The sequence below is a fragment of the Rhinoderma darwinii genome, chromosome 1, assembly GCF_050947455.1.
Source record: "Rhinoderma darwinii isolate aRhiDar2 chromosome 1, aRhiDar2.hap1, whole genome shotgun sequence".
Classification (NCBI taxonomy): domain Eukaryota; kingdom Metazoa; phylum Chordata; class Amphibia; order Anura; family Rhinodermatidae; genus Rhinoderma; species Rhinoderma darwinii.
Window position 1 is genome coordinate 72,393,100 of NC_134687.1, and position 25,087 is coordinate 72,418,186.

At 40.5% G+C, this 25,087-nt stretch overlaps 1 protein-coding gene across 1 annotated transcript in view; it reads right to left on the reverse strand.

Annotated features, from left to right (window-relative positions):
* Window positions 1-23,988, reverse strand: part of FRYL (FRY like transcription coactivator) — a 122,150-nt gene extending 98,162 nt beyond the window's left edge. Inside the window, exons 1-13 of the mRNA XM_075825578.1 lie at window positions 23,854-23,988; window positions 23,665-23,718; window positions 17,187-17,326; window positions 16,942-17,038; window positions 16,598-16,677; window positions 13,970-14,050; window positions 13,611-13,779; window positions 13,159-13,251; window positions 9,858-9,956; window positions 8,826-8,927; window positions 1,722-1,825; window positions 1,073-1,181; window positions 241-327 (exon numbers count right to left, since the gene is read on the reverse strand). Of these exons, the coding sequence (XP_075681693.1) occupies window positions 241-327; window positions 1,073-1,181; window positions 1,722-1,825; window positions 8,826-8,927; window positions 9,858-9,956; window positions 13,159-13,251; window positions 13,611-13,779; window positions 13,970-14,050; window positions 16,598-16,677; window positions 16,942-17,038; window positions 17,187-17,326; window positions 23,665-23,718; window positions 23,854-23,988 (1,350 nt within the window). The remainder of the gene's footprint in view (window positions 1-240; window positions 328-1,072; window positions 1,182-1,721; window positions 1,826-8,825; window positions 8,928-9,857; window positions 9,957-13,158; window positions 13,252-13,610; window positions 13,780-13,969; window positions 14,051-16,597; window positions 16,678-16,941; window positions 17,039-17,186; window positions 17,327-23,664; window positions 23,719-23,853) is intronic.
* Window positions 23,989-25,087: the final 1,099 nt, after the last annotated feature.

A 25,087-nucleotide genomic window follows, 5' to 3' on the forward strand; every position in this document is an offset into this window, starting at 1 on the left:
CAAACCATTCGCCATGATGGACATACATTTAGACATAGCGACCTGATTGAGTGTATTCAGTGTTTACATAGAAAACCTATAGCTGTTGAGCAATTGTGCCCTGTAATACCGTAACATAAGTTGTTTTTTTCGGGGCAGATCCCACAATCTGGCATGAGCCGGGACTTATCAGACCTCGTCCTGCTTCACATGTAACTGTGCTAGAATAATATTGCACACACAAGCATCACATGTTTTTACCTCTGGGTTGATAGTAAATGTTTTAGAAGATTTTCCAACGCTCAGAAGGTCAAATATTATTTCTTTCATGGCAAAATCTAAACGTTCCTATAAAATAAAATAAAAAGATACAAAAAAACATTAATGCAAAGAGACACAGACATGGAAAACAAACTTACAACGGCTAAAAGACGTCATGTACTTTGTAACGGGCCAAATATTCAAAGAATGTTGCCGATATTAGTTTTCGGGAATGATTATCTATCATTACGTGGAATACAATTGGAAGAAAGTAAATGACATCTGTTCATAGATACAAAAGTGAATTGTTTAAGAAAATAGGGGAGAAAAAAACAAACTTTGAATTGATGTATTTTAAAGTCTAACAATTCGGGGGTACCAGTAAGGACATCTACCTTTTTTGGTAATGGGTCAGTCTCCTCAATGAAGTGGATATGATTTTAGAGATTGGGTCTTATACCTATACTTAAGGGGAAGTACTTCGCATCTACAAATAACATTAAAAGATTATTTTAATGATCTTAAACATAGTAAAAATAATCTAATTAGAGTAAACTCATCAACGGTGACATAAAGGGAAAAAAAATCCCAGCTACTAGAACACTAAACCTGTGAGTCTTGTCCGCTTGAAAAAAAAAAAAGGAAAACGTTCACAGTGTATCCCATTGGCAGGGATCGCCTGTAATCTAGATCAGATGTCCTGAGCTCTCCAATGCCCTAATAGGGTATCTGAATGTGTGTAGTCTGAACAAGACAATCCCTTGAAGAAGTGGTCAATCACATTCAAGTTATCCATACAGCATGCAAATTTAAAGCACCTGAACCAACTCACCTGAGCAATGAACTGAATAATCTTGACGAATATATTAAGAGGTGTGTCACGGGGCACTACGCTACGGGAGCCTTTGGGGAAAAGTGCGGATACGATGCTCATAAGGCGGCTGTAACAAGAACATTAATAAGTATGAAAGTTTATTAGTCTTCTATAATTCTCTGAAATAATACATCAAATTTTACAACAATGATGTCATATCTTATAAGTTTTGTCTACAGCACCAAAGGCAAAAGCAAATAATGTTCATAACAGGGATGCATAATACGATTACCGAAGTGAACATGCTGGGAATACAAAAAAAAGTACATCTACCTTTGACTTTTTTGCTACAAGATATAAAAGCTTTAACAGAAAACTCATAATACGGCAGGGGTTTAAACAAGAGTTCATTACATCTGCACGGTTCTGAAACTCGCGGTTCCCCCTCTGTGCTTAACAATACAGATGATTTTAGTTGCAGCCACAAACGAACACTGGGACTGAACAGGATTAAATATATAAAAAGTTATTACACCCATAGCACCACGAGGCACGACTCAAGCCCAACTGCAACCAAAACCTAAAAATTCACTTAATTCATGTACCCCATTCCCCCACGTCATAAATAATAGGCCGCATATCGAAAAAATGGGCAATTTTCTCTCACCTTTGTGTTACAGTGTTGCTTTCACATTTTATCCTAATAACATAAACCCATAATAATCTATACAGAGATTCCAGTGCAACGCGAGACATTTTAGGGTCCTTATTCTGAAAGAGAGAGAAACAAAAGATAAATAGTCCGTGTCGCCAAAGTATGAAACCATCTCCACACACAGATTTTCATCAAAAACACCTAGTTCAAAATATACAGTAGAAATAAACACACACGTTAAACCAGAATACAGAATATTTGTAAATTGGTTTTCACAGACTGATTTTCAAAGGGAACTCAACCCCAGGAGAGGGTACCTTTATATAATGACATCAGTAAGATCTAGTGGCTGCAGTGGCATCCATCAAGTGGCCCCGTAATTTAAGACTTTTAATGAAAATGGGGCAAATGTTTTACATGAACACTTTTGGCTCTGTTAAACGGTGGCATGGGCTCATTGAGAGAAAAGGCAAATGTGGTGATCCATTGTTCACGCCCCTGCTTAGCGCTTCAGGAGTCCGTTCACTTGGTGCCCTAATGTAAAACGATGAGTTCCAGAGGAAGATACCTGTAACCTGCATAGTATACTGCTTGAGGTTTTACCACCTTAAACTGCTATATACTGGGACACGAGTGCCCCAATCAGTAAGGATTAAGCTTAAGGCCTCATGCACACGACCGTAGTGTTTTTCTGGTCTGCAAATTCCAGGACCATGTTCCGTGAAATGTCCTCCGCAGTTCATCCGTATGTAATCCGCAGTTCATCCGTATGTAATCCGCAAAATGCGTATTAAAAAAAAAAAGCCTAGGTAAAACAGGATGACGACACAACTCATTCCCGGTCGTCGCCTAGCAACACTTCCGCAAATCCGCAAACTGCGGTTGACACACGGAGGTGTACCCGCATTTTCCACGGGCCCATTGACTTCTATGGGCATGTCCGCATCGAATTTGCGGGCCGTAATAAGACATGTCCTGAGTTTGTGCGGCACGAATTTGCGGACATGCGGGGACCCGTGAAAACACGGATAGTGTGTATGGGCCCATAGAAATGAATGGGTCCGCAATTCTCCCGTGGATTTTCGGGGGAATTGCGGACGCATAAACACGTTCGTGTGCATGGGGCCTAAGTGTTAAAACTTCTAAACATCAAAGAATATATGCCAAGCAAAACCAATACACCTTCCATTGTACAATTTATAATAGTTGAACAAACAAAGCAAAAATCTAAAACCGATTACCAAGTCTAAATAATACTTCTCTGCAGCACTGACCGTATGAAGGCTATTTTTTGGTGTGACTTCTGCACTCACAATCTCCAGTTTGCAGTCCACACCCATGTTACAGTATGTGTTATAAAGGTTTACAATACATGATAGCAACAAAGTGACTGCAGTTTATCAGTACTAATTCTAAATTAAATCTCTCTGACAAATATAGATTTTGTTTCCTGGAGTGTACGCTTATCATGTACCAGCCTCTTGTACTGAGCTATATATAAGACATACTGTATATTACCACAGGGAGTAACATGGGGGCAATGGAGCAGGAACATGCCCAAGTCAGCTAAGGGTCTGTTCACATCTGTGTTAGAGGCCTCTGTTACAGATTGTGTTGTTTTTGCCAGACAAAATAGTGCAGCATGTGGTGGCATTATGTCCAAATAAATGAAGGAAATCATGACCCAACAAAACCCATTATAGTCCACGGGTTCTGTCAGGCACCGATTGAGTCCGTCATGCAACGGATTCCGTACTTCTGGTATTTTCGTTGCTCTGCTCCTATGATAGAGAGCAAAGGAAAGTCAGACGCAGATATGAATCCGCCTTACGCCTGCCAGACTGCCCGCCTACCTACATCTCCATACCTGTGAATATAGGGCTGCTAGTATTTATGGGAATTAGGTGACCCCTCCAATTAATATAGGACACTATGACTAAGGCCTCATTTACACGAGCGTAATATACGCGCGTGCGACGCGCGTGCTTTTCACGCGTGTCGTACGCACCTATATTACTCTATGGGGCAGTGCAGACGATGCGTGAATTTTGCGCAGCGCGAGTGCGTTGCGTAAAACTCACGACATGTTCTATAATCGTGCGTTTTTCGCGCATCACGCACCCATTGAAGTCAATGGGTGCGTGAAAACCACGAAGGTCTTACGGAAGCACTTCCGTGCAAACTGCGTGATTCGCGCAAGAGCTGTCAAACTGAATGTAAACAGAAAAGCACCATGTGCTTTTCTGTTTACAAACATCCGAACGGAGTGTCTTAGACATGAGCGAACCGAACTTTACCGGGTTCGGCCGAACTCGTTCTGAGCGAACCGAACTTTACCGGGTTCGGCCGAACTCGTTTTGACCGAACCCGGCAGGAGACAGTCACTGTGCAGGGTGCTGAAAGAGTTTAAACCGGTTCAGCACCCTGGACAGTGACTTCCGATTCCAATATACGTGAACGTGTAAAAAAAAAAAAAAGTTCTGACTTACCGATAACTCACGGCTTCTTCCTCCAGTCTGACCTCCCGGGATGACAATTCAGTCCAAGTGACAGCTGCAGCCAATCACAAGCCAAGCACAGGCTGCAGCGGTCACATGGACTGCCGCGTCATCCAGGGAGGTGGGGCCAGATGTCAAGAGAGGCGCGTCACCAAGGACGCGTCACCAAGGCAAATGCCGGGAAGTTCTCGGTAAGTACGAACCTCTTTTTTTTTAAACAGGTTACTCGATATGGTGATCGGAATTCACTGTCGAGGGTGCTGAAAGAGTTACTGCCGATCAGTTAACTCTTTCAGCACCATGGACAGTGACTGACGTCGACTAGCCTCATCTCTATGATGGCGGCTGCGCGGAAATCACGCAGCCGCGCATCATACACGGATGACACACGGAGCTGTCAAGTGCCTTTTGCGCACACAAAACGCGGCGTTTTTTGCGCGCGCAAAACGCACACGCTCGTGTAAATGAGGCCTAATAGATACAAAGTGAATTCACCAATCTTCAGATCAGAAAAGTTAGATAGCCACTGTACAAAACATTAAGAATGATATATGAAATGACTTTGGATCTCCTGTGACCTTTATAAAAGCATTCACCACATAGTAACTTTTTACAAGGTGACAAACCTCAGCTTATAATATCCACATAATTTACAGCGAGGAGAGTATGACAATGTATATAACCTGTAATGTTGAGTGTGATCATACAGTAACATATGTATGAATATCGGATACGGTTATGGGGTATAGATGTGATGGAACAAATACAACTGAATTTCATAACTTGGACACCACATTACCAAGCTGATATTGAGTTGCAGAAATATCAAATAAGATCTCCTGTTGCCTTAGGGCTCATTCAGACGAGTGTGTATCTCTCCCGTGTGACGGCCGTTAAAACAACGGCCGTCACATGGACTCATGTATTTCAATTGGGCCATTCACGCGACCTTTGTTTCAACGGAGCGTGTGAACGGTCCATGAAAAAATAGATCATGTCCTATTTTACTGCATGTCACGCATCCCTCCATAGACCCTAGTCCCACACGGGTGCACATCGGACATGAAAAACGTTAGTTTTTCACGTCCGAGGTTGCCGACGCTCGTCTGAATGTAGCCTTACCTAGGGTCGGACACAGAAAGTGGAGGGCCCCTGTGCAGGAACAGTATATGGGCCCCCTGAACTCCAACATCTCATCATAAATTACACTTATGTCTTTCTAACAATCTATCTGTAATTGTTGGCCATTCAGTTCTTTAGCTCAGGCATTTACATGCAAGAGGGGAAGGAAGTTTTTAGTTGAAAGTGGGCCCCCTTACCTACTGGGCCCCTGCCCCACTGCACCAATGTTATGTCTGCCCCTGGCCTTATCTCATCTCTATGTTACACAATCAGAACAACGTGATCAGCTATGTATACGAATGGAAAACACAACGTGAAATAACTTGTAATAAATACAAAAACAGCAAAGGAAAATAATAAGTATAAGTTATTTCAATCTTGAAATTTTGTTAAAAGGTGGAATTTCACTTTATTAATCCTGAATAACTACAGAGCATTTGGAGTTTTCCTGACATATACCGGAGATCTGTTCCAGCTTTAGTTAAACAAAATGCAAGAGTAAACTGCTAAACACTGAATACAAAAGAGCCCTAACAACACGCCAAAGCCTACACCAATAAGTCTTTATAAATGCGTGCCAGGGCGATGACGGACTCCTTATGATTTTCTCGATGCGAGAACACTTTTCATATAGAAAGAAAGAACAGCATTACTTCACTGAGATTTTACGTTCTATCCTCCTCTTCCCATTCCCAATCCAGATTATTACCAGCATTCTATAGAAGAAAACCGATGCTTGATGTATCAGTATTTATCCATGGTCTCAGGTTGGTTGCCACACATGTAAGCGTGAAATGCGGAGCCACAAGCTGTAAGTTAATGAGTACGGGGACAGACCATAGTAAACTCCCACATTGCCACTGATTGAATCCCAGAAAGGAAAATAGTTTATAACACACTTATTTTTAACTCTATTGATCATCAATCCTTTCAATTAACTTTGCACTTAGAAATATCTCCAGAGAAAAGTTGTAAAACGAAGATCCAATATGAAATACAGAAAAGATTTTTAAGCTATATCCACCTTTGAAACCATTTTTTTTTTCTTGCTTTAACGCATCTAAAATTAAAAATGAAATAACTTTGCAAGCATTTTTCATTAAAAATGTTTTATGGTTTTGTGTATACAGCGCCTATACCTCCAATACAGACCTTTATGGTTACAGCCACAAATAAACCCTGTGTAGTCTGATCCTGCAGTCCTGTGCGAACGGAACACTCGTTCTCAATAATCGGCCCATGTAAAAGGGTACGTGGTGGTAAAAATCAACGTTGTCGGCAGCACATCTCCTGTGCAAACAAATCTCGTTCGTCATACAGTAAAACGATTGGTCTATGTAAACGGAGTTAAACGAGCGCCGACTGACATTATATATTATCGAACAGTGCTCGATTGCCAAGATTCTGCCACAATAAAAGGACCTTTACTCCCTGTAATCTGCCCGCTACTTCTTGCTTACATACATTTGTAACATGGTGAAAGGGACTGTGACTATAGGATCAGACTACACAGGGTTTCTTGTAGTCTGTTACCATGGAGACACACATCTGCTTAGGAGCTGCATACACAAAACGGTTGGATATTTTTAAAGTTGCTTAATATTTCATTGGAGATTAATCGAAGTTGAAAACTTCGGATACCACCCTATTAGTGTTTTTTTTTTTCCCCCATTAACATTTGTAAAAATACGGCATCTAATAGACGAGGCCAACGGAGATAGTAACTCCCACGTAAAGGCTTAGATAGAGGACCACACTGGAGTTCTCTTGTCCATTGATATACAGCTCCATGGAGAAGCTTCTCACATGAACTCACCTGAAGGGTTTCTATTTGTTTTCTGATACTGTTGTTAGATGGCATCTAAATAAAGCAACGTGAGACAGCAAAACAAACATGAGAATGGAGCCACATGCATGTTAGATGAAAAAGCACAAAACAAATAGCACAAAACTTAAAGAAGCCGGGAAGAAAATGAACCTGGTCCTATGGTCCCTATTTATTGCTGGAACTTATATTTAACGGTGAGGTTTACTAAAGGAGAACCCACACTATGTAGTAGGTAAAATAGCTGTAAGGCTCACCTTGGAGTCACTTCAATTATAAAATTTTGGAAATGCAGTATTAGCAGTTTCCTAATAAACCGTTATCAACAGCGATGTGTGCATGGACCCTGTACGCAACTGTAGTCCCTTCATGTGGTGCCACGAGGAATCAATGCTTCTAGGGGAGAATACCTCCGTAATATGGTATGCGATGCTGCATGCCGCAACTAGAATTTCTCATTAATTTTTACATTGGAGGCACGCAGAAGTACAGTATAGATCTATAGCTTTCTATGGACGCCATAGCACAATAAAGACCTTCACAGTAAGTTCTGATGCACACAGCAAAGTAGGCAATCCATGTGCCGCCATATGGTGCCTCCGTACAGCATGGCTTCCAAGGGAGAATGCTTCGTTTATATAGCATTCTGTGGAACATGACCATTTTTGTTTCTCATGAATTCCATAGAGATGGGCCCATAGATTTCTATAGGTGCCATATCACAGGCACAACACTCACCCATAATATTACTATGTGCACGAGCCCTTAAAACGATTCTAGGGGCTTACTTTTGCTATGATCTAAGGGACAAGCCAGCTATAAGATTACATAAAATCAATATAAAAATAGGTAATTTACTAAAACTAATGATCATTTTACTTTTTAGAAGAGACTGTTTGCAAGACAATGTTGCAGCCCTACTATAAAATATCTTTGTATGCCATTTATGGTTACATAATTAATGTATAGTATTTAGGATAATTTACAATGTCATGGAAACGTATGCACTGTATGTGCACTAAATCTAATTGTGGAAGTATTATTAGGATTATTCCTGGACAATGGAGAGAGGAATTGGTCCATTTACTACGGTTATCACAAAAGGCGAAATAATTGCAAATTTCATGTATTAAAGAAAAATAAAAAGCAGAATGAATGTGGTGGATTTCAGACACAAGGGCGTGAGAACAGAATGAAAAATCAATGCAGCGTGAATGGAATGATAAGCAGAACAGCAAGAACATAGGATGAGAATATGACATGAGCTGGCCAGAACATTCAGACATGCAGCTAAATATCAGGCGCAGAGTTTTTCTTCGAGTTCATTAGATCCACATTACTACAGGTACAAAGCGACGCTGCAAGAGGAATACATATTGAATACGACATCCACCGGGAATGCGGTCAATACAGAATTAGGAAGAGCAATGCAATTATTGCAACCACCACTATTGAGAAAGTCAATTTCAACGCAATAGGAAGAAAGGAGCAGTAAATAGTACGGATTAATTCAGGCAAGAGCTTACAATGACACTAAAATTGCTTGATTTGTAAGATGAAGGAAAGAAAATGATGAAATAATATTAAATACATGGAGTCATAAGCTGATCCTCCTTCATAAAGAACACTCACTGCCACGTGGTCATCAATATGAGCGGTATGGGAACCTACCTTCAGATGTGATAAGCAGTTTTGTAAGAAGATGTGCCAATTGTTGAGGAAAAACTGCTTCTGGCTGACACACAATAAGCAGGTTATTAGCGGATACAACGCCTGGGAAGAAATAAGAATTACCATTACAAACCATCTGATATTTTCCTTTTTCATTTATTTATTTTCCTATGTATTTTTCCTTCTTTTAATATAACATATAGCAAAGGTAATTGCACAATATACAAAAACACAGAGTATACAAACAATATCCAACCCCCCCCCCCCCCCCTACCCACTTCAGCAGCCAGGGGGGAAAAAAAAAGAGAAGAAAAATATATAAAAAATATATTATTTATGAGATAGACCCAGAAAGAAACCAAAGGATGTTTATGACACTTTTCCAATTATTAATTATTTTGCCAAAAAAAGGGCCAATAAGATAATATTATTCAGCTTGGGCTGACCAATCAGACATACATCTCACCCTAAAATGCATAACACAGGATCAGCAAGGGCATCAAGATCAAAACACAGAGAAAGATGGGACAAAATTTCCCACCAAAAATGGTGTAGTCTATGGCACCGCCACAGTTGGTGCATCAAATCCGCCAAAGATGATCTACAGCGAGGACAATTTGAGCTTTCTATAAGTATAAGAGTATAATAGCTTCAGAGTATAATAAACAATATGGAATATAAACACCTGTGATGTCGAGTCCTTCAGTACGGCCAAAATAAATAATAATTTCTATAGCTCCCTATATGTAAGGCTGAAATAACAGCACATGTAGTCCTCTGACTTTCTAATATTATCTGTTTTATCATTTAGGGCAGGCCCAGCGTGCTCATATTGGGGACCACAGCTGAAGAGTGCATTGTTTTTTTAAAATAGTACCAGCCATATTCCACCACCCACATCGGCAGGCATGAAGATCAGGAGCAAAAAACTGTGCGGCCCCTGAGGTCGGCATTCTGAGGTAAACTGTGAAAATGGTTACCTGGAAATCATGGACATTCACACAACTACACATCTAGATTAAAATATCTCACCAGGGAATGTTTCTTTCTGGAGCTCAGTTCAAACGTGGTCTGGTAGAGCATCTCCACAAAATTTTTTAAACATGGCACATTTACTTCGTTTTTTACAGCCTGGGGAAACACACGGGAAAGTGACATGAATGAATGTGAGAGAATGGTCTACAACCTCATATTACCTTACCACACAGAACTACCCATAACAATATGTGAGCCACATAGAAGTCCAGCCAAAAAATTGTTCCGCAGAGCAGTACCCACTGTTCAGTAATGCCTACAACAGTGTCCATATAAATTTGCCGGAACTCTGCCCATACAAATATGATGACCAGACAAGTGCCCATGGAAATGTGTTAGCCACGGTAACCTCTATAATAGAACACACTGGTACTTAAGGAAGCGCTGCTCCCTACTCTTCTACCAGGCGGATGTAGTTCTTGTATCAGCACAGGAGAAATTTGCCTGGCAGAAGTGATAATTGATCACTTCTCAGGGGACACAGGGCACTTGGAGCACCCAGTCACATTGTGGCCTCACTGGTTATAAGGGCGTCACAACATTCTTACAAAACTGCAATGTGAAAACAGTGAGTATCCGGACACGATATGGACTGTGTTTATAGCATTCCAATTTAATTTATACTAAACTTAAAGAGGCTCTGTCACCAGATTTTGCAAACCCTATCTGCTATTGCAGCAGATAGGCGCTGCAATGTAGATTACAGTAACGTTTTTATTTTAAAAAAACGAGCATTTTTGGCCAAGTTATGACCATTTTTGTAGTTATGCAAATGAGGCTTGCAAAAGTCCAAGTGGGTGTGTTTAAAAGTAAAAGTCCAAGTGGGCGTGTATTAGGTGCGTACATCGGGGCGTTTTTAATACTTTCACTAGCTGGGCGCTTTGAAGAGAAGTAACATCCTCTTCTCTTCAGAACGCCCAGCTTCTGACAGTGCAGATCTGTGACGTCACTCACAGGTCCTGCATCGTGACGGCCACATCGGCACCAGAGGCTACAGTTGATTCTGCAGCAGCATCAGCGTTTGCAGGTAAGATCGACTTACCTGCAAACGCTGATGCTGCTGCAGAATCAACTGTAGCCTCTGGTGCCGATGTGGCCGTCACGATGCAGGACCTGTGAGTGACGTCACAGATCTGCACTGTCACAAGCTGGGCGTTCTGAAGAGAAGAGGATGTTACTTCTCATCAGAGCGCCCAGCTAGTAAAAGTATTAAAAACGCCCCGATGTACTCACATAATACACGCCCACTTGGACTTTTACTTTTAAACACACCCACTTGGACTTGTGCAAGCCTCATTTGCATAACTACAAAAATGGTCATAACTTGGCCAAAAATGCTCGTTTTTTAAAAATAAAAAAGTTTCTGTAATCTACATTGCAGCGCCTATCTGCTGCAATAGCAGATAGGGGTTGCAAAATCTGGTGACAGAGCCTCTTTAAGATAAACTTTAAAAACAATCTAACTACTGACATATATAATATACGGAACAACTATTCCACTTACAAGCGGTTTCCTCTCTACCGTGATAAGATTATCTAAAGGCCTTGACGTGTGTGTGTAAACTCAGAAGTGGCTAATATATAAGCTGCTTCATTCTGCAATTTTTTTCTATATTTTCTGGTGATACTTCACTCAGGTATCAGAACTGTTCAAACAATGGTTTATTCAGTAAACGTAAGCAATTTGCTCTGATCACTGGGCCCTACCGTTCACTAGAGCAGGAGTCCCAAATCTCCCTGTTCCTCCTCACTGCACCTCCCACATTGAGGAGGAGCTTGAATGGAGCGGAGGACAAGAATGCATCCTACCCCTCCATTTAATGTCTATGGGAGTGACAGAAACAGCCAAGCACTATACTGGGCTGTTTCCATCAATCACATTGACTTTGAATGGAGAAGCACCGCACATGCTCATCCACCGCACCAATCAAAGTTCTCCTCACTGGGGTCTTGCAGTGAGGAGGATCGAGGGGCTCGGGACCTCTGGTCTAGTGATTGGTCGGGGTCCCCCACTGATAAGCCACTTAACAGTTATCCTATGAATAGGTGATAAATGGCTATTCTTGGAATACTCCTTTAAATATTAAGCAGTATTCCATCTACATATTACAGACGAGTAGTTTCTTTACCTTTCTATGACTTAGAATGACTTCTTCCACAAGTAGGCTTGTAGCATCGCTATTTCAGAATGGCCACGTTTTCATAGAAATTAATGTGAATTATGGAAACCTCACTCATAGGCTGTAATTCATTTTAATGGCGTGATAGCTGTGCATGTACAGATGTAGCCATCTTTAACTTGATTCTGATAACGTGCTGCAGCTTGATATCACACAATAGCCATTGAAAAGTCATTGAAAAAGTCAAGATAAGGGATCTAGCCATTGTTTATTTAATGGGTTAAAAGTCAAGGTAAAGATGGCTACATCTGTATGAGGGACATGGTTTTGACATTGGTGGGGAGGGGGGAGCAGTCTCATCTGCCAGACCCTCACTTATGTGCCTACGATGACATTTGATTTAAATAATTCACATCCAGATGGATGACTTTCACATAACGCACTTGTAGCGAGGTATAAATAGCTTGCGCATGAATGGACAGTACTTCAGGCTTTCAGCCACACCCGTGTGGGACAATACAATTCTCTCTGGGCCAATATCCATGACAGCAAATAAAACGCTCCAATACTTTTAAGCATTAAAGATTTTATATATTTTTTTTTAAAATAGAGTATGTGTGTTTTAAGGGAGGGTTCTCACACACCATTAACAAGGAGTTTACGTCCTTTCTTAATCTCGCCTCTAAACATGGCGCGGATGTGAAAGATTTACAGAAATTGTCGTGAACTTGTTTATCCAAATGCTTGTTATAAAAAGTAGCATTGCAGTTATATGTACTACGAACCCTATTTTGAAGGATTAAATAAATGGTTTGTGAATGGCTTCTTTTATACGACTGAATTATGGATGGGACAACCATAGTAAAAATAACCAAATATTAAATAGATGTCGCCGGAGTTCAAATGAAATCCTGGGCGACCTCTGTATGGAGCTCGTATATCCTCTCTGTGTTTTGTGGGTGTTCTCCAATTGCCTTCCACACTCATAGAAACAGACTGGCAGGGTAACTGGCTTCCTACGAGACTGGCCTTCCTGTGCATTTAAGACATATGATTGGGGACATGGACTGAAGTGAATGGTGACAATCTCTGTACAGCGCTGCGCAATACGTTGATGCTATATAAGCAACCGCCTATAAATAAAGTGTAACAAGTTGCAGAAGGCATGATTTACTTACAGCAGCCACGGGGATGAGAATTTCTACAAACAGACCAGCAAGTGCATGTTTTATGTCCTTGTCTTTCACTTCCAAGAAATACTGTGCACATTCCTTTCAAGCGCACAAAAAAACAAAAGTAACAGTCATTACATTGAACTTTTCTACCTACGAACATTCATCTATTATTATGAAAACAAACACATTAACATGTACCAAAAACATCATTCCACCGACATTTAGGTAAGACTGGGTTTACATTTACACACTTTTGCCCCAACCAGACAGGCCTCTCAGTAATTTATATATGAGGACAATCTAGGAATATACGAATTATAGGCTTATTTTGTTAGTATGAAAAAAATGATATAGCAAAATTGGTAAAGTAAATCCCTGCAACTACTTCTAATAGCGTTTCCCTGTAAATCACGGCTTACGTGCTACAGTTTCGATAAAAACGACATACTACACACCTGCATAAACTGAAAAGAGGCTTCAAAATCTTCTACCGGATACATTTTGACACGGAAGAATTTCATCCCCATGATCAGGCTGATGATGCTCTGCACCACATGGGGGCTTTGTTCCTTCTGTCGTAGTTCTTTTAATTCCGTGACAAACTTCTTCCTCACAGCCTGAAATCTAAATGATGAAAAGAAAGCAGAAGGAGCTCCGTTTAATCCTAATACATTGCCATGCTGCTGGATAGTCTCTTCTATCCCCTGCAGGGTGAAAGCAGGGGATCCATGGCCATATACTAACCCCTAAACATGACATAAAACACAGCCAAACAACCCCACTTGACAAGCAGCAGAAAAACAGAAATCCTTACTTGGCCTGTGCAAGGACACCTATGACTTCTGCATATAAATCTGCAATAATGTGCACGTTCCCAGTGTTGGTTCCTGAATACCTACATGGAAATAAACAGACAGGATTAATAAGGTAATATATAGCTCATATGATCTGCTAAGATCTGAAGTTCCAATAAATAGAGTTGTTTGAAAGCGATATTAAAAAAAAAAAAAAAAACACAAAAAACTATATATCAAATATAAATCTGTCGTATAGAAAAACTCAAGTATATGTTGCAAAAAAAGCTATGACATGTTGCACAGCAGTTCAATCCGATAACACTGTGTGGGCACAAATTTAAGGGGGTCCATTGTATTCTGGACACCAGATATGACAATAACCCTTACAGGACCCAGTGGACATGGGCCACTGTATATGCCACACAAGATCAGACCCTGCATCACTGACCAAGAGGGACCATTAAAAACCAGACACTAAGTTCCAGGGGCCATATTCCATCTACTAAGGGCTACTAAGCCGTGAACACTGAATACAATGCTAATAGGCACAAAAGATAATTGCATCTGTGACCACCAACGACAATGTGCTGAATATCCTCCCCGATAGTTGTTGCTGCCTCATGGTAAGCTTTCTAGGAGTGGAGTTAGAAGATACTACTCATGGTGTCCCCAATATACATCACAGGTTATATTTTGCCCTCCCAACGACTGCCTGGTAGCAACTACTAAGCAAGATTATAGAACTGCCAGTATTTCTATAGCGCTATGCCGGCTTTATAACTGCTATGAATGTGAATAAACTACAGAAAGTGCTTTAAAAGCCCTGCATGTCAGTAAAGAATATAGAGGTCATCCGTAGCTGAATATACACAGTGCCATAAGAATGTATTTTTTTTCTCAATCAGATCCGGTTACACAAGCAAATAAGATAGGGGAAGACAAAGGATGTTTTCCTTCCACTTACAGTTTACCTAACCCATGTAGCGAACGTGAGAAATATGTTAAGATGGATTGATCTGAGAACGCCCAGAATATACTATAAGGATGCTCGTACAGGTATAATAGCTCACAAAGAGTTACGTTACTAGTTAATGCTGTGATCGTTCATTGTACAGATGCCCTTAGTCTACTGTCCCTATACATATATTATAGATATTCATGTTAGTCGGGTAATAGATATATCTAATTTACAGCAGACGTCCTCCAGAGTAAAGCTGATCACAGTGGGTTGGACCCCCCCCAAACAGGGGAGTTACACAGCAAGCCACTGTTTGCGGAATATTACTCTAAAGTCTGTATATTCTGGGACCTGGCATATTTTATGCAGACAAACTCCATTTACACAAAACTGCCCCCAGTAATAGAGTTCTGTTTTCCTAAGACCCCTTTTGGATGAGCCCTCGTCTGTGTTTTATCAGGAAAAAAATGTACGATTTTCCTTTCGAGTTGAATCAGTATTATATCCGAGAGCGTTCCGTTCATCAGTTTCTTTACTTCCGTATAGCATCAGTTTTTCACGTCCAATTTTCAGCGTCTTCCAGCGACTCATCCGTGAAAAACGAACCGCACTCAGATAGCGTCAGTGTGCGGTCTGATTTTTTTTCATGGACCCATTGTCTTGAATGGGCTAGTCTAGCGCAAGTATCGCACAAAATTAGTGAAAGCTGCTATTTTCTCTGCTTGGACCACGTCAAATTGGACATGTGAATTGGTTCATTTACTTTAATGTGTCAACGTTCAATTCATGTGCTGTCCGTTCTACACTTGGACAGCACACGGATGTGAACAACACTTGACTGAATAGGGCATAATATTTCAAGGACAGTCAGAGTAGACCTCAGCAGTATATCCTTTCATGTAATTATACCTATTGCATACTATTAAAGTTTATATACATAATATGCATTATTTTTATATATATATATATATATATATATATATATATATATATATACACATACATACATATATATTTATTTGTGAATAGCAAAAGTATCTCCTATAATTAGGTCACCTTGAAGCTACTTGTCCAGCACATTAACACTTTATCAGGCCTCTGAGGCTCTCAGCACCATCTAACTGCTTTCCGTTCTTATAGTAAAGGATACAATGCCATGACCACTGATGTCATACATCGCACCAGTGACCTCTGATGTCATACATCGCACCAGTGACCTCTGATGTCATATATCACACCAGTGACCTCTGATGTCATACATCACACCAGTGACCTCTGATGTCATACATCACACCAGTGACCTCTGATGTCATACATCGCACCAGTGACCTCTGATGTCATACATCACACCAGTGACCTCTGATGTCATACATCACACCAGTGACCTCTGATGTCATACATCACACCAGTGACCGCTGATGTCATACATCACACCAGTGACCTCTGATGTCATACATCACACCAGTGACCTCTGCCTTGTCACTGGGAAAGGGTCAGCTCTTAACCCAGTATCAATTATATATGCTTACTGCTGGGATCTACTTAACCCTCAAGTGGATTCCAAGTAGAAGACCATAAAGACTAAAGCTCTGTATACTATAAAACACTTAACATGTAGGTTAGTGCCTTAAAGTTTTTAGTGAGTCAGACAGGTAAAACGTAAAAATAAGGAGACCTACAGACTTACCCTTCTTTGTGTTTAAAGTGCTTAAAAGCCAAGTTGAGAACTTCCTGTATAAGGGGGTCTGGGACTGGGTGAACAGGCATCTGCAATGTAAGATCAAATCGTTATAAGAAATAAAACATTCAGTATACGTGTATATATGTGTATACAGTGTCCCCTGACTGGGGCACAAGCAGGACAGGCCATGCATATTACAGCAGATTAAGTGTAGCACTAAAACTGCTAAACTTCTATTAAATAACCAACTCTCATTCATCATAAAACTTCCTAATATTACTGTGCACCAGAACGCAACACAGGGAATAAAACACACAAAGAAACACACAATATGCAAAACAAAGATTTACCTGTTTGAGAACCTCTACCAAAACTAAACAAAAAATAAAATCTACAGCCAGGTCTCTTCTTTCAAGTAAGTAGTCTCTTTCTCGCTGCTGTTCATCTCTGTAAGACAAAGAGTACATAATACTAAAAACGGATATCTTATCAAGGTTAAAGAATTTGTTCCGTATCTCCCACCATGCCATTTATAAAATGAGGAGTTAAAAATGGTTATTTTCTTACAGTATTTACCCCATAATAAATGTATTACCCTTTTGATTTTGTGCTAGACCGAGGCCTGTACTCATAGGATTCATCTTCAGTTCCATTTTGCCGTTTATACCAGTCAAACAAGGTGCGGAGTAATGAGGGGAGACAGTGCTCTGCTACAGAGCTCATACAGCTTATCACCTGGAAAAAAACAGAAAGAACAAGATATAGCGGTAAAAAATTATGTCCCCACTTAAAAAAATCTAAGTACATTTAAAAAAAAAAAAAAAAAAGTATAACATACTTCTCCCCAAAATAACCGTGCTGACCACGACCCTTAGATTACTTATCTGGGTTCTTAGCATTCGACAAAAAGGTGCGTTTATTGCTGTGACGTATACATTACCAACCTGCTTCATGCTTTTTTTATGGGGCAATTGCCCGAGGTCCGGGCTCAGAATCGGTAATCACATGAGTTTGCAAAAGCCCAAAAATTGCCTTAGGGTATGTTCACACGGCTTATTTTCGGCCGTTTTTCGGGCCGTAAGTGGCCGAAAAACGTCAGAAAAATCGGAAGCAGAACGCCTCCAAACATCTGCCCATTGATTGCAATGGGAAAACGGCGTGAAAAAGTAGTGCATGTCAAGTCTTGAGCCGTTTTTGGAGCGGTTTTTTATTCTCCATTGAAAAACAGCTCCAAAAACGGCCGTAAAAAACACGAGTTGCTAAAAAAAAACTTCTGAAAATCAGGTGCCGTTTGACGTTTTTTAGTTTGTGTGCGCATCCCTAACAAGGATCCTCCCAAGTATCTGTACTCTCTCTCTCACTCAGGCTATGACGTAACCTACTACTAGTAACAAGCTAGGAATTGTAGAGAAAGGGAAGGAATATACAACAGTAAAGTGGGACTCAATTATATTAGTGTGGGCATCAGGCTCTGCTGGACAACGGCTTCAGAATACGCATTCCGTAGTTATCCATAGTTGCACTTTATAGGTGGCTCAATGCGTCTAACATTGGGGATTTAGAGGATTGCATTTTAAAGAAACAAGAACATGAAGTGCTCCAATAAAGGTGAATGGAGACCAAGGCCGCTGCATGACTTTTCCCATTTTCTTCTACTGGAGGTTTAGTGTGGGCAAAAGGTTAAAGTTACCAACTGGAATCACAAATGGCTGCATTACGAGATTCGAAGCCTGTGACCCACCTCTGTCTAGATTGCACGACTGAAGTCTTACTCTGGTCTAAAGGGCAATTCGGCACAATCAAATATACCTGGTGGTTATCAATATCAAGTTTTAATGGTAAACTCCAAAAAAAAAAGTGTATTCTTAAGAATGCACAACTAATTACAAATGAGTATAAATGAAGCAATAAAAGGAAAAATGTTAGGTCAAAGACGGCAGCTGGAGGTGGTAATGTGGTGGTGCAATGTCCAGATACTCGCAGTAGTGCCAACAGGCAGTCATTTAATACTAAGCCAAGCTCCAGGAATATGGATCTTTTTTTGCCAATAATGCATTTCAGCAATGTTATGATGTCCCTGGTCCAATAAGAGTAGAATAATATCTGTAGCCCCCTGCAGGGGGCGTGAGAGCTATAAGTGTCCCCTGAGCCACCGGTAGTACAAGGCTGGCATCACACGTGCCGCTTTTGATGCCGTTTTTGAACCAAACACAGGAGTAGACCCAAAAAGAAGGTAGAATATATAGAAAAGACTGATATGTCTGCTCTCTTTTGTGTCCACTCTTGTGTTTGGCTCAAAAAAGTACATGTGTGATTTCAGCCGTACACAAGGTTTTTATTTGCAACAAGCAAACCATTATTTAGTAGACACCTTGGACTTTATCAGGCAGTTTATCACTAGGTATACATGGGTAATATTTAACATTTACTCAATACACCTGGTTATTTAAATGCTAATAATATTGCAGCACTAAAGTGTGATAGTACATATAAAGATAATCACTAGGTATACAACAACTGTTATAACATCATATGGAGCACATTACAACAATGCTACATAGCCCCTGTTGGCTAGATCTGCCCTTTCCACGCAATTTTATGCAGATAATGCAATTTAAAAAAGGTACGAAATGCAGCATGTGCGAGAATTTGAAGTTTATTTGTGGTCTAACAATGGTGACACGTAGGTCTGTATAAAAGCTGTGGACACAAAACAGTTGAATATATACTTTACAGAGGACCTGTCACTAGGTCATATAAGTTGAACTGGTTTACTGACCTGAATAGCGCGGTCTCCCCGATTCCGGTTTCTTTTTCTGGACCCCCTTCCTTTCTAGAGATATGGCCCACTGTTGTGTTGGATCCCTCTATGCTAATTTTCTGTAGTTAACCAACACAGAGTGTACTTCCCTCAAGCTGCCTCGCACTGACTGGTCAGCATCAGAGGCGGGGAAGCTAGCCCCACCCCATTGGCTAATTACAGCAAATTAGCATAGAAGGAGCCAACACAACAGTGAGCCATATCCCTGGAAAAGGGGGGTCCAGGAAAAAAAGAAAAACAGCACTGGAATCAGGGAGACATCGCTATTCAGGTCAGTTAACCAGTACAACTTATATGACCTAGTGACAGGTCCTCTTTAAATGCTGCTTAATTTTTTTTATTTTGTTTTAGATACATTGGGTTGCAAAGGTGTACATGCGAGCTGACGGATAACCTGATCGCCAATCATGACTTTACTATTTAGATACAACAATGTCCCGATTGACAAGGTATAAGACATGGCAACTAATGTGTCTGCCACATTTAATGTCTGTGAACAATGGATAAATGTTGTTAGAGGTTGATGGAAATAAGGATTTTATATATACTTATATTTTTTATAGATATTAACGTGCGGGGGGTGGCACTCTTGCTATGGGTATGAAAATTTTTAGTAGAATAAGAACATTTGGGCAACAGAACTCATCTAAATGTTCCCTTCATGAGAGTCAAATTTTACACGACAAGACTATAAACACTCTTGATTTCAAAGACTAGAGTTATTCGTTGGCATATTGGGACAGTTTATAGTCACACGTATCTTAATAAATTTGTCGCATTTTCTGCTGTCTGTGCGCCAGAAAACGAAATCTACCCCAATTTCTGGCATAAATTATATGAAATTTGTGGTCCACCCCATTCTGCTAAGCCCCACTTACTTTAAAAAATGGCGCAAAAATGGAAAAAAAAAAAGTTAGAAATTATAGCGCAAATATGGTGACTATGTGACTTTTTTATGTCATAAAACTTGTTTTATTCGCGTAGGGGGTCTCATAAATCACCATAGTCAATAGAAACTTTCCTGGAGAGGCTTCCAGTGTTGTTAGGTTGTTTAGACTACAGGAATGCCAAAGCTCTTGGCCACGTCTCCTGCCTAAACCTGTGGTGGGTGCCCGGGGTACGCTATACATTTTTAGGCTTTAAGCTAGGCTTTTTTAATAAAAATACTACTTTTAATTTTCCTGCTGGCATATTATATTTAAGAGATCTCTATGGAAAATGTTTCTCATACAGATGTGTTGCACCATAGTTATTCTGCGCGTTTCACGTTATAATTGGTGTTGGTCTGCCACGCTCAGTGAGGCCATGTACATGTCTGATAGATCAAGCTAATATTGTAGGCAAATCTGGCCTCAGGGGACAATGTAAATGTAGAAATAATGAAAAGTTGTGGTCTTTCATCAATCAAATAAACATTAGCCGTCAGATCAAAATATACCTACTACAAGCAATGCATTACTGTTACATTTCATGAAATATGTTTGGTATTGCAGCTGATCCCCATTCAGGTGAATGAGTCGAGCTGTAGTATCACAAACAGCCCATGGTCAGGAGTGGTGAGGTGTCTTGCAACAAAAAAACAACAAAAAAACCTTATTGAAAACCGGGAAAATAAATGGAGGTGGGGAAGAGGAAGAGAACACCTATCCGTCAGTCTGCAAGAATTTCTGCAAGCATGAAATAGTTTTAGATAAAACATGAACCCTTTCTTGTTTGGTGGATGCGGACACTACTTGTAGTCTGCCTGAGTTGGGACTCGTGATGGCAGAGGGATTGGAGCTGACTCTTCTATGTTTCCCCCCCCCCCCCCCGCCTTGTTTTATATTATTTTGTCTTTTTCCCCCTACTCTTTCTTAAAGTTTCCTGCATATGGTTTTTGAGACCACCAACTAGTCTGTCTCTAAAGTGGATTCCACCCGTTATGCTGGCATACCTTACCCCGCTTCATGTCTGCAGCAATATCGGGGTATGAGGAGTAACCCTGAAATTATATTTTGTGAGTTTAAATAATGTTTTCTAATGAGGAAATCTCTTTAAAAGTATTTGGGGGAATTTTTATTTTATTTTTGTGTTGTCCGACAACCCCATTAAACTTTAGTTATCCTTTAGATTGGGACATGTGAACGAGGCCTTATAAAACCTAAACTCATGGGCACGGTTAAACCCACTAAATGGTCTCTGAAAGGGAATTTTCCAGAAAGATTTCACGTGGACTCCGTTTACAAGTGAAGCTTTGTGATGTTCTGCTCTTTATACAGCATTAAATGGAAGACTAGCATTGGAGAGTGAAGCCCGGTGCAGAGGCAGCTGCAGAGACGTCATGTATTTCACCACATTCTTTTTTTAATTTGTATTTAGGACCAGAGAAGCGTAAAAGCGGACTGCTGAGTGATGCATTCCAGGCCCGCGCCCGCCAGGAGCAGTTAATGCCTCTCCTCTACCTCATTACATGAAGAGGACTCTGGTTAATATCTATATTTACTAGGAGATGCTGGCAGTAGTCTAAACAAATGTTTTATTGGCACTCCAAATCTAAAAATGTTTAGGGGAATGGTTAACAAAACGAGCCAAGTATAAGTGTATGGTCCAACAACGATCCTCCTCATTACTGCTAGCTCAGCTTGGCAAAGACACAGTTTACAAAGCCATACCAAACAAATCCCGCAGTCCGGACAGAGAGGTTAATTGATAAAACGCAAGCCACTTTGTTGAAAAATGAAAGTAAGGAAATCCCTGGACAAACAACTATTGGCACCTGCAGACTTCCCGAATACACAGGGCATGTGTCTGCAGCTCCGTATGTAAAGAGATTGGAAGCATGGCACTACTGTGAGCACACAGGCTAAACGAGTTGGCTATGTTCACTTGGGCATTATGGCTTAGGTTTATAATGAAAGGCCCAACGCTGTGACGGATGCGTCGCCCGACAGACTATCTTGACTTATAATGGGGTCTGTCGGGTTCCGCTGAGGTGTATGTCGTTTTTTGGGGAAAAACAGTGTTGGATGTAGCGCTATTTGTCCTATAAAAACTATGGAATCTGCGGCGGAGGCTCCTTCAACCTCTGGCGCAGATGTGAACAGAGCTTTATATGACCATACATGAAAAAGTAGTACTGAATAAAAAGGCACACAACCGGGTCATATAAAATGTTACCAATGTTACCTCTTTCTCATATTGCCAAAGAACTAAAAATACATTTCTACTTAGGTTTGAACCCGACAGACAACTTTGATGTTTTTATGAAAAGCATATTTTTTAATATTTTTGGGTGATTTTTTTTTTAATTACATTTTATATGTGATTATCTATATTAAATAATAATTTAGCAGTTTTCAAACGAGTCACTGAGCCTCACCTCACAATAGTCTGACACTTCCTGTTCTGTAGAGATCACTTCTCAGCAGTCATCTCATTATCATCACAGGCAGGATTACAATGTAAGAGAACACCTATATACAGATAACACAGGATCCACCATTGACCATAGGTGATGGACACAGCTCCCTCCCTCCCCCTCCCCGCACAATGACCTCTGCACAGGTCACATACCATGACTAGAAAACTCTCCCATAGAAGTCAATGGGTTCCTTCTGTTCACAGGTTCTTTTGGTCCACGAGGCTGCTGTAAAGCATATTTCTAAATGCTGTTAACAGCAATTTAGGAAAAATGGCTACCCCCCATAATCATGTACAGAACATAGAACAAAAAAAGTTTACAATCTAAAAATAAAAACTAATTAGAACAAAATATTGTTATTTATCTTAGGCTTCAACTAGAAAAAAATACAGGCTATACATTCCCTTTAAATATGGGCATCTACATGGCAATACCTAGTGGGTGCTGTAAGCACACTTAGAACAGTCCCCCGAAACTGGAATTTCGAGGGCTGTAAGCTGTAGAATAAGGAGATCCACATGTGCACTGCCCGGCGTCCAATGCAGCTGAATGTGAATGCGTAAAGCTTTTGATATATTATTGGTTGTATAGAGAAAACATATTCATGTCAAATACATATAGTCAGTCACATATATAGTTATAATACTGACTGCTAAATGAAATGTAAGTCTAGACACATCATCATGTGTTACCAAATTACAAGTGCATTTAAAGCATGACCAGGCTATCTTTTACACGGTCAACCTACTGGTTACTCTACATGTGCACCTTGCTGTAGGTGACAAAATAGGAGACCTAAAACCCTTCGCTTCACAATGATTCATTATCACACTGGACGGTCATCACGCTCACCTGGTCAAACTGAAGATCTTCGCCTCTCTGAAGAGACCGTGATAAGAGCTTCTCCTGTAAGCAGAAACATAATCAAGTATTAAAATCTGGAGTGAATGGGAAGAATGTGAAGTCCCCGCTCTGTCCCTCATCCATAAAAGAAGGAAAAAGTCAGCTTTACTAAATTATGCCCTTCAACATGATACTAACGGTACAAAGCCTGGGAACAATAAGCCAGCAAACAACATGGCGGAAACGACCTGGAAGGATAGACTCATCAGTTATGCCTCCTGTGGGCAATGCAAAAATATCTGAACCCAGAGCACCCTCACATTTAATGAACATGGTATTAATATTCAGTTGCTTATTATGACACATCCCTGGATGCTAGTGGCTTTTGTATTTATACGTTTTTTTATGGTGGACAGACGTTTAACGGATGCATCAATTACACCATCTAATCAGCTATAATAGCATACATTACTTAATTACTAGAGCTCACCCATTGGTCTTTCCGTGAATAGATTTCTTTAAAGTGTATCTAAACGTTTTACAAACTTCTGACATGTCATAGTGACATGTCAGAAGTTTGGATTGGTGGGGGTCCGAGCACTGAGACCCCCACCAATCGCTAGAACGAAGAAGCTGAAGCGCTCGTGTAAGCGCTCAGCCGCTTTGTGTCTGTTCGGCTTTTTCCGGAAAGCCGACGTATCGGAGTACGGGCTCATAGACTTTCTATTGAGTCCGTACACGACACATTTATTTCCGGAAAAATCTGAACAGACCTGAAGCGGCTGAGCGTTTACACGAGCGCTTCAGCTGCTTCGTTCTAGCGATTGGTGGGGGTCTCAGTGCTCGGACCCCCCCCCCCAATCCAAACTTCTGACATGTCACTATGACATGTCAGATGTTTGTAAAACGTTAAGCTACACTTTAAGACATATTGGTATAATGTATGTTGCGCGGTGGAATTTCTTGGAAAGAAGTGGAGCAAAGGCAGTATAGTTGATAAAACAGGTCATGAAAATGTAACATATTAGCAGCATATGGATATTACTGGTGGCTACCGCTTTATAAAATCACTAGCAAGACCACACATGGAATATTGTGTACAGTTTTGGGCACCAGTGTACAAGAAAGACATAGCAGAGCTTAAACGAGCTAAAAAGGTGGGCAACTGAAGTAATACAATGCATTTGGAAAGTCTTCAGTCCCTTTCAACTTTTTTTTTTACGTTTTTCCCCATCATTCTGCAATCAATACCCCACAATGACAAAGTGAAAACAGACTTTTTAGGAATCTTTGCTAATTTATTGAAAAGGACAAACCAAAATATTGCATGGACATAAATATTCAGACCCTTTACTCAGTACTTAGTTGAAGCATCTTTGGCAGTGATAACAGCCTCCAGTCTTCTTGGGTATGATGTTACAAGATTTGCACA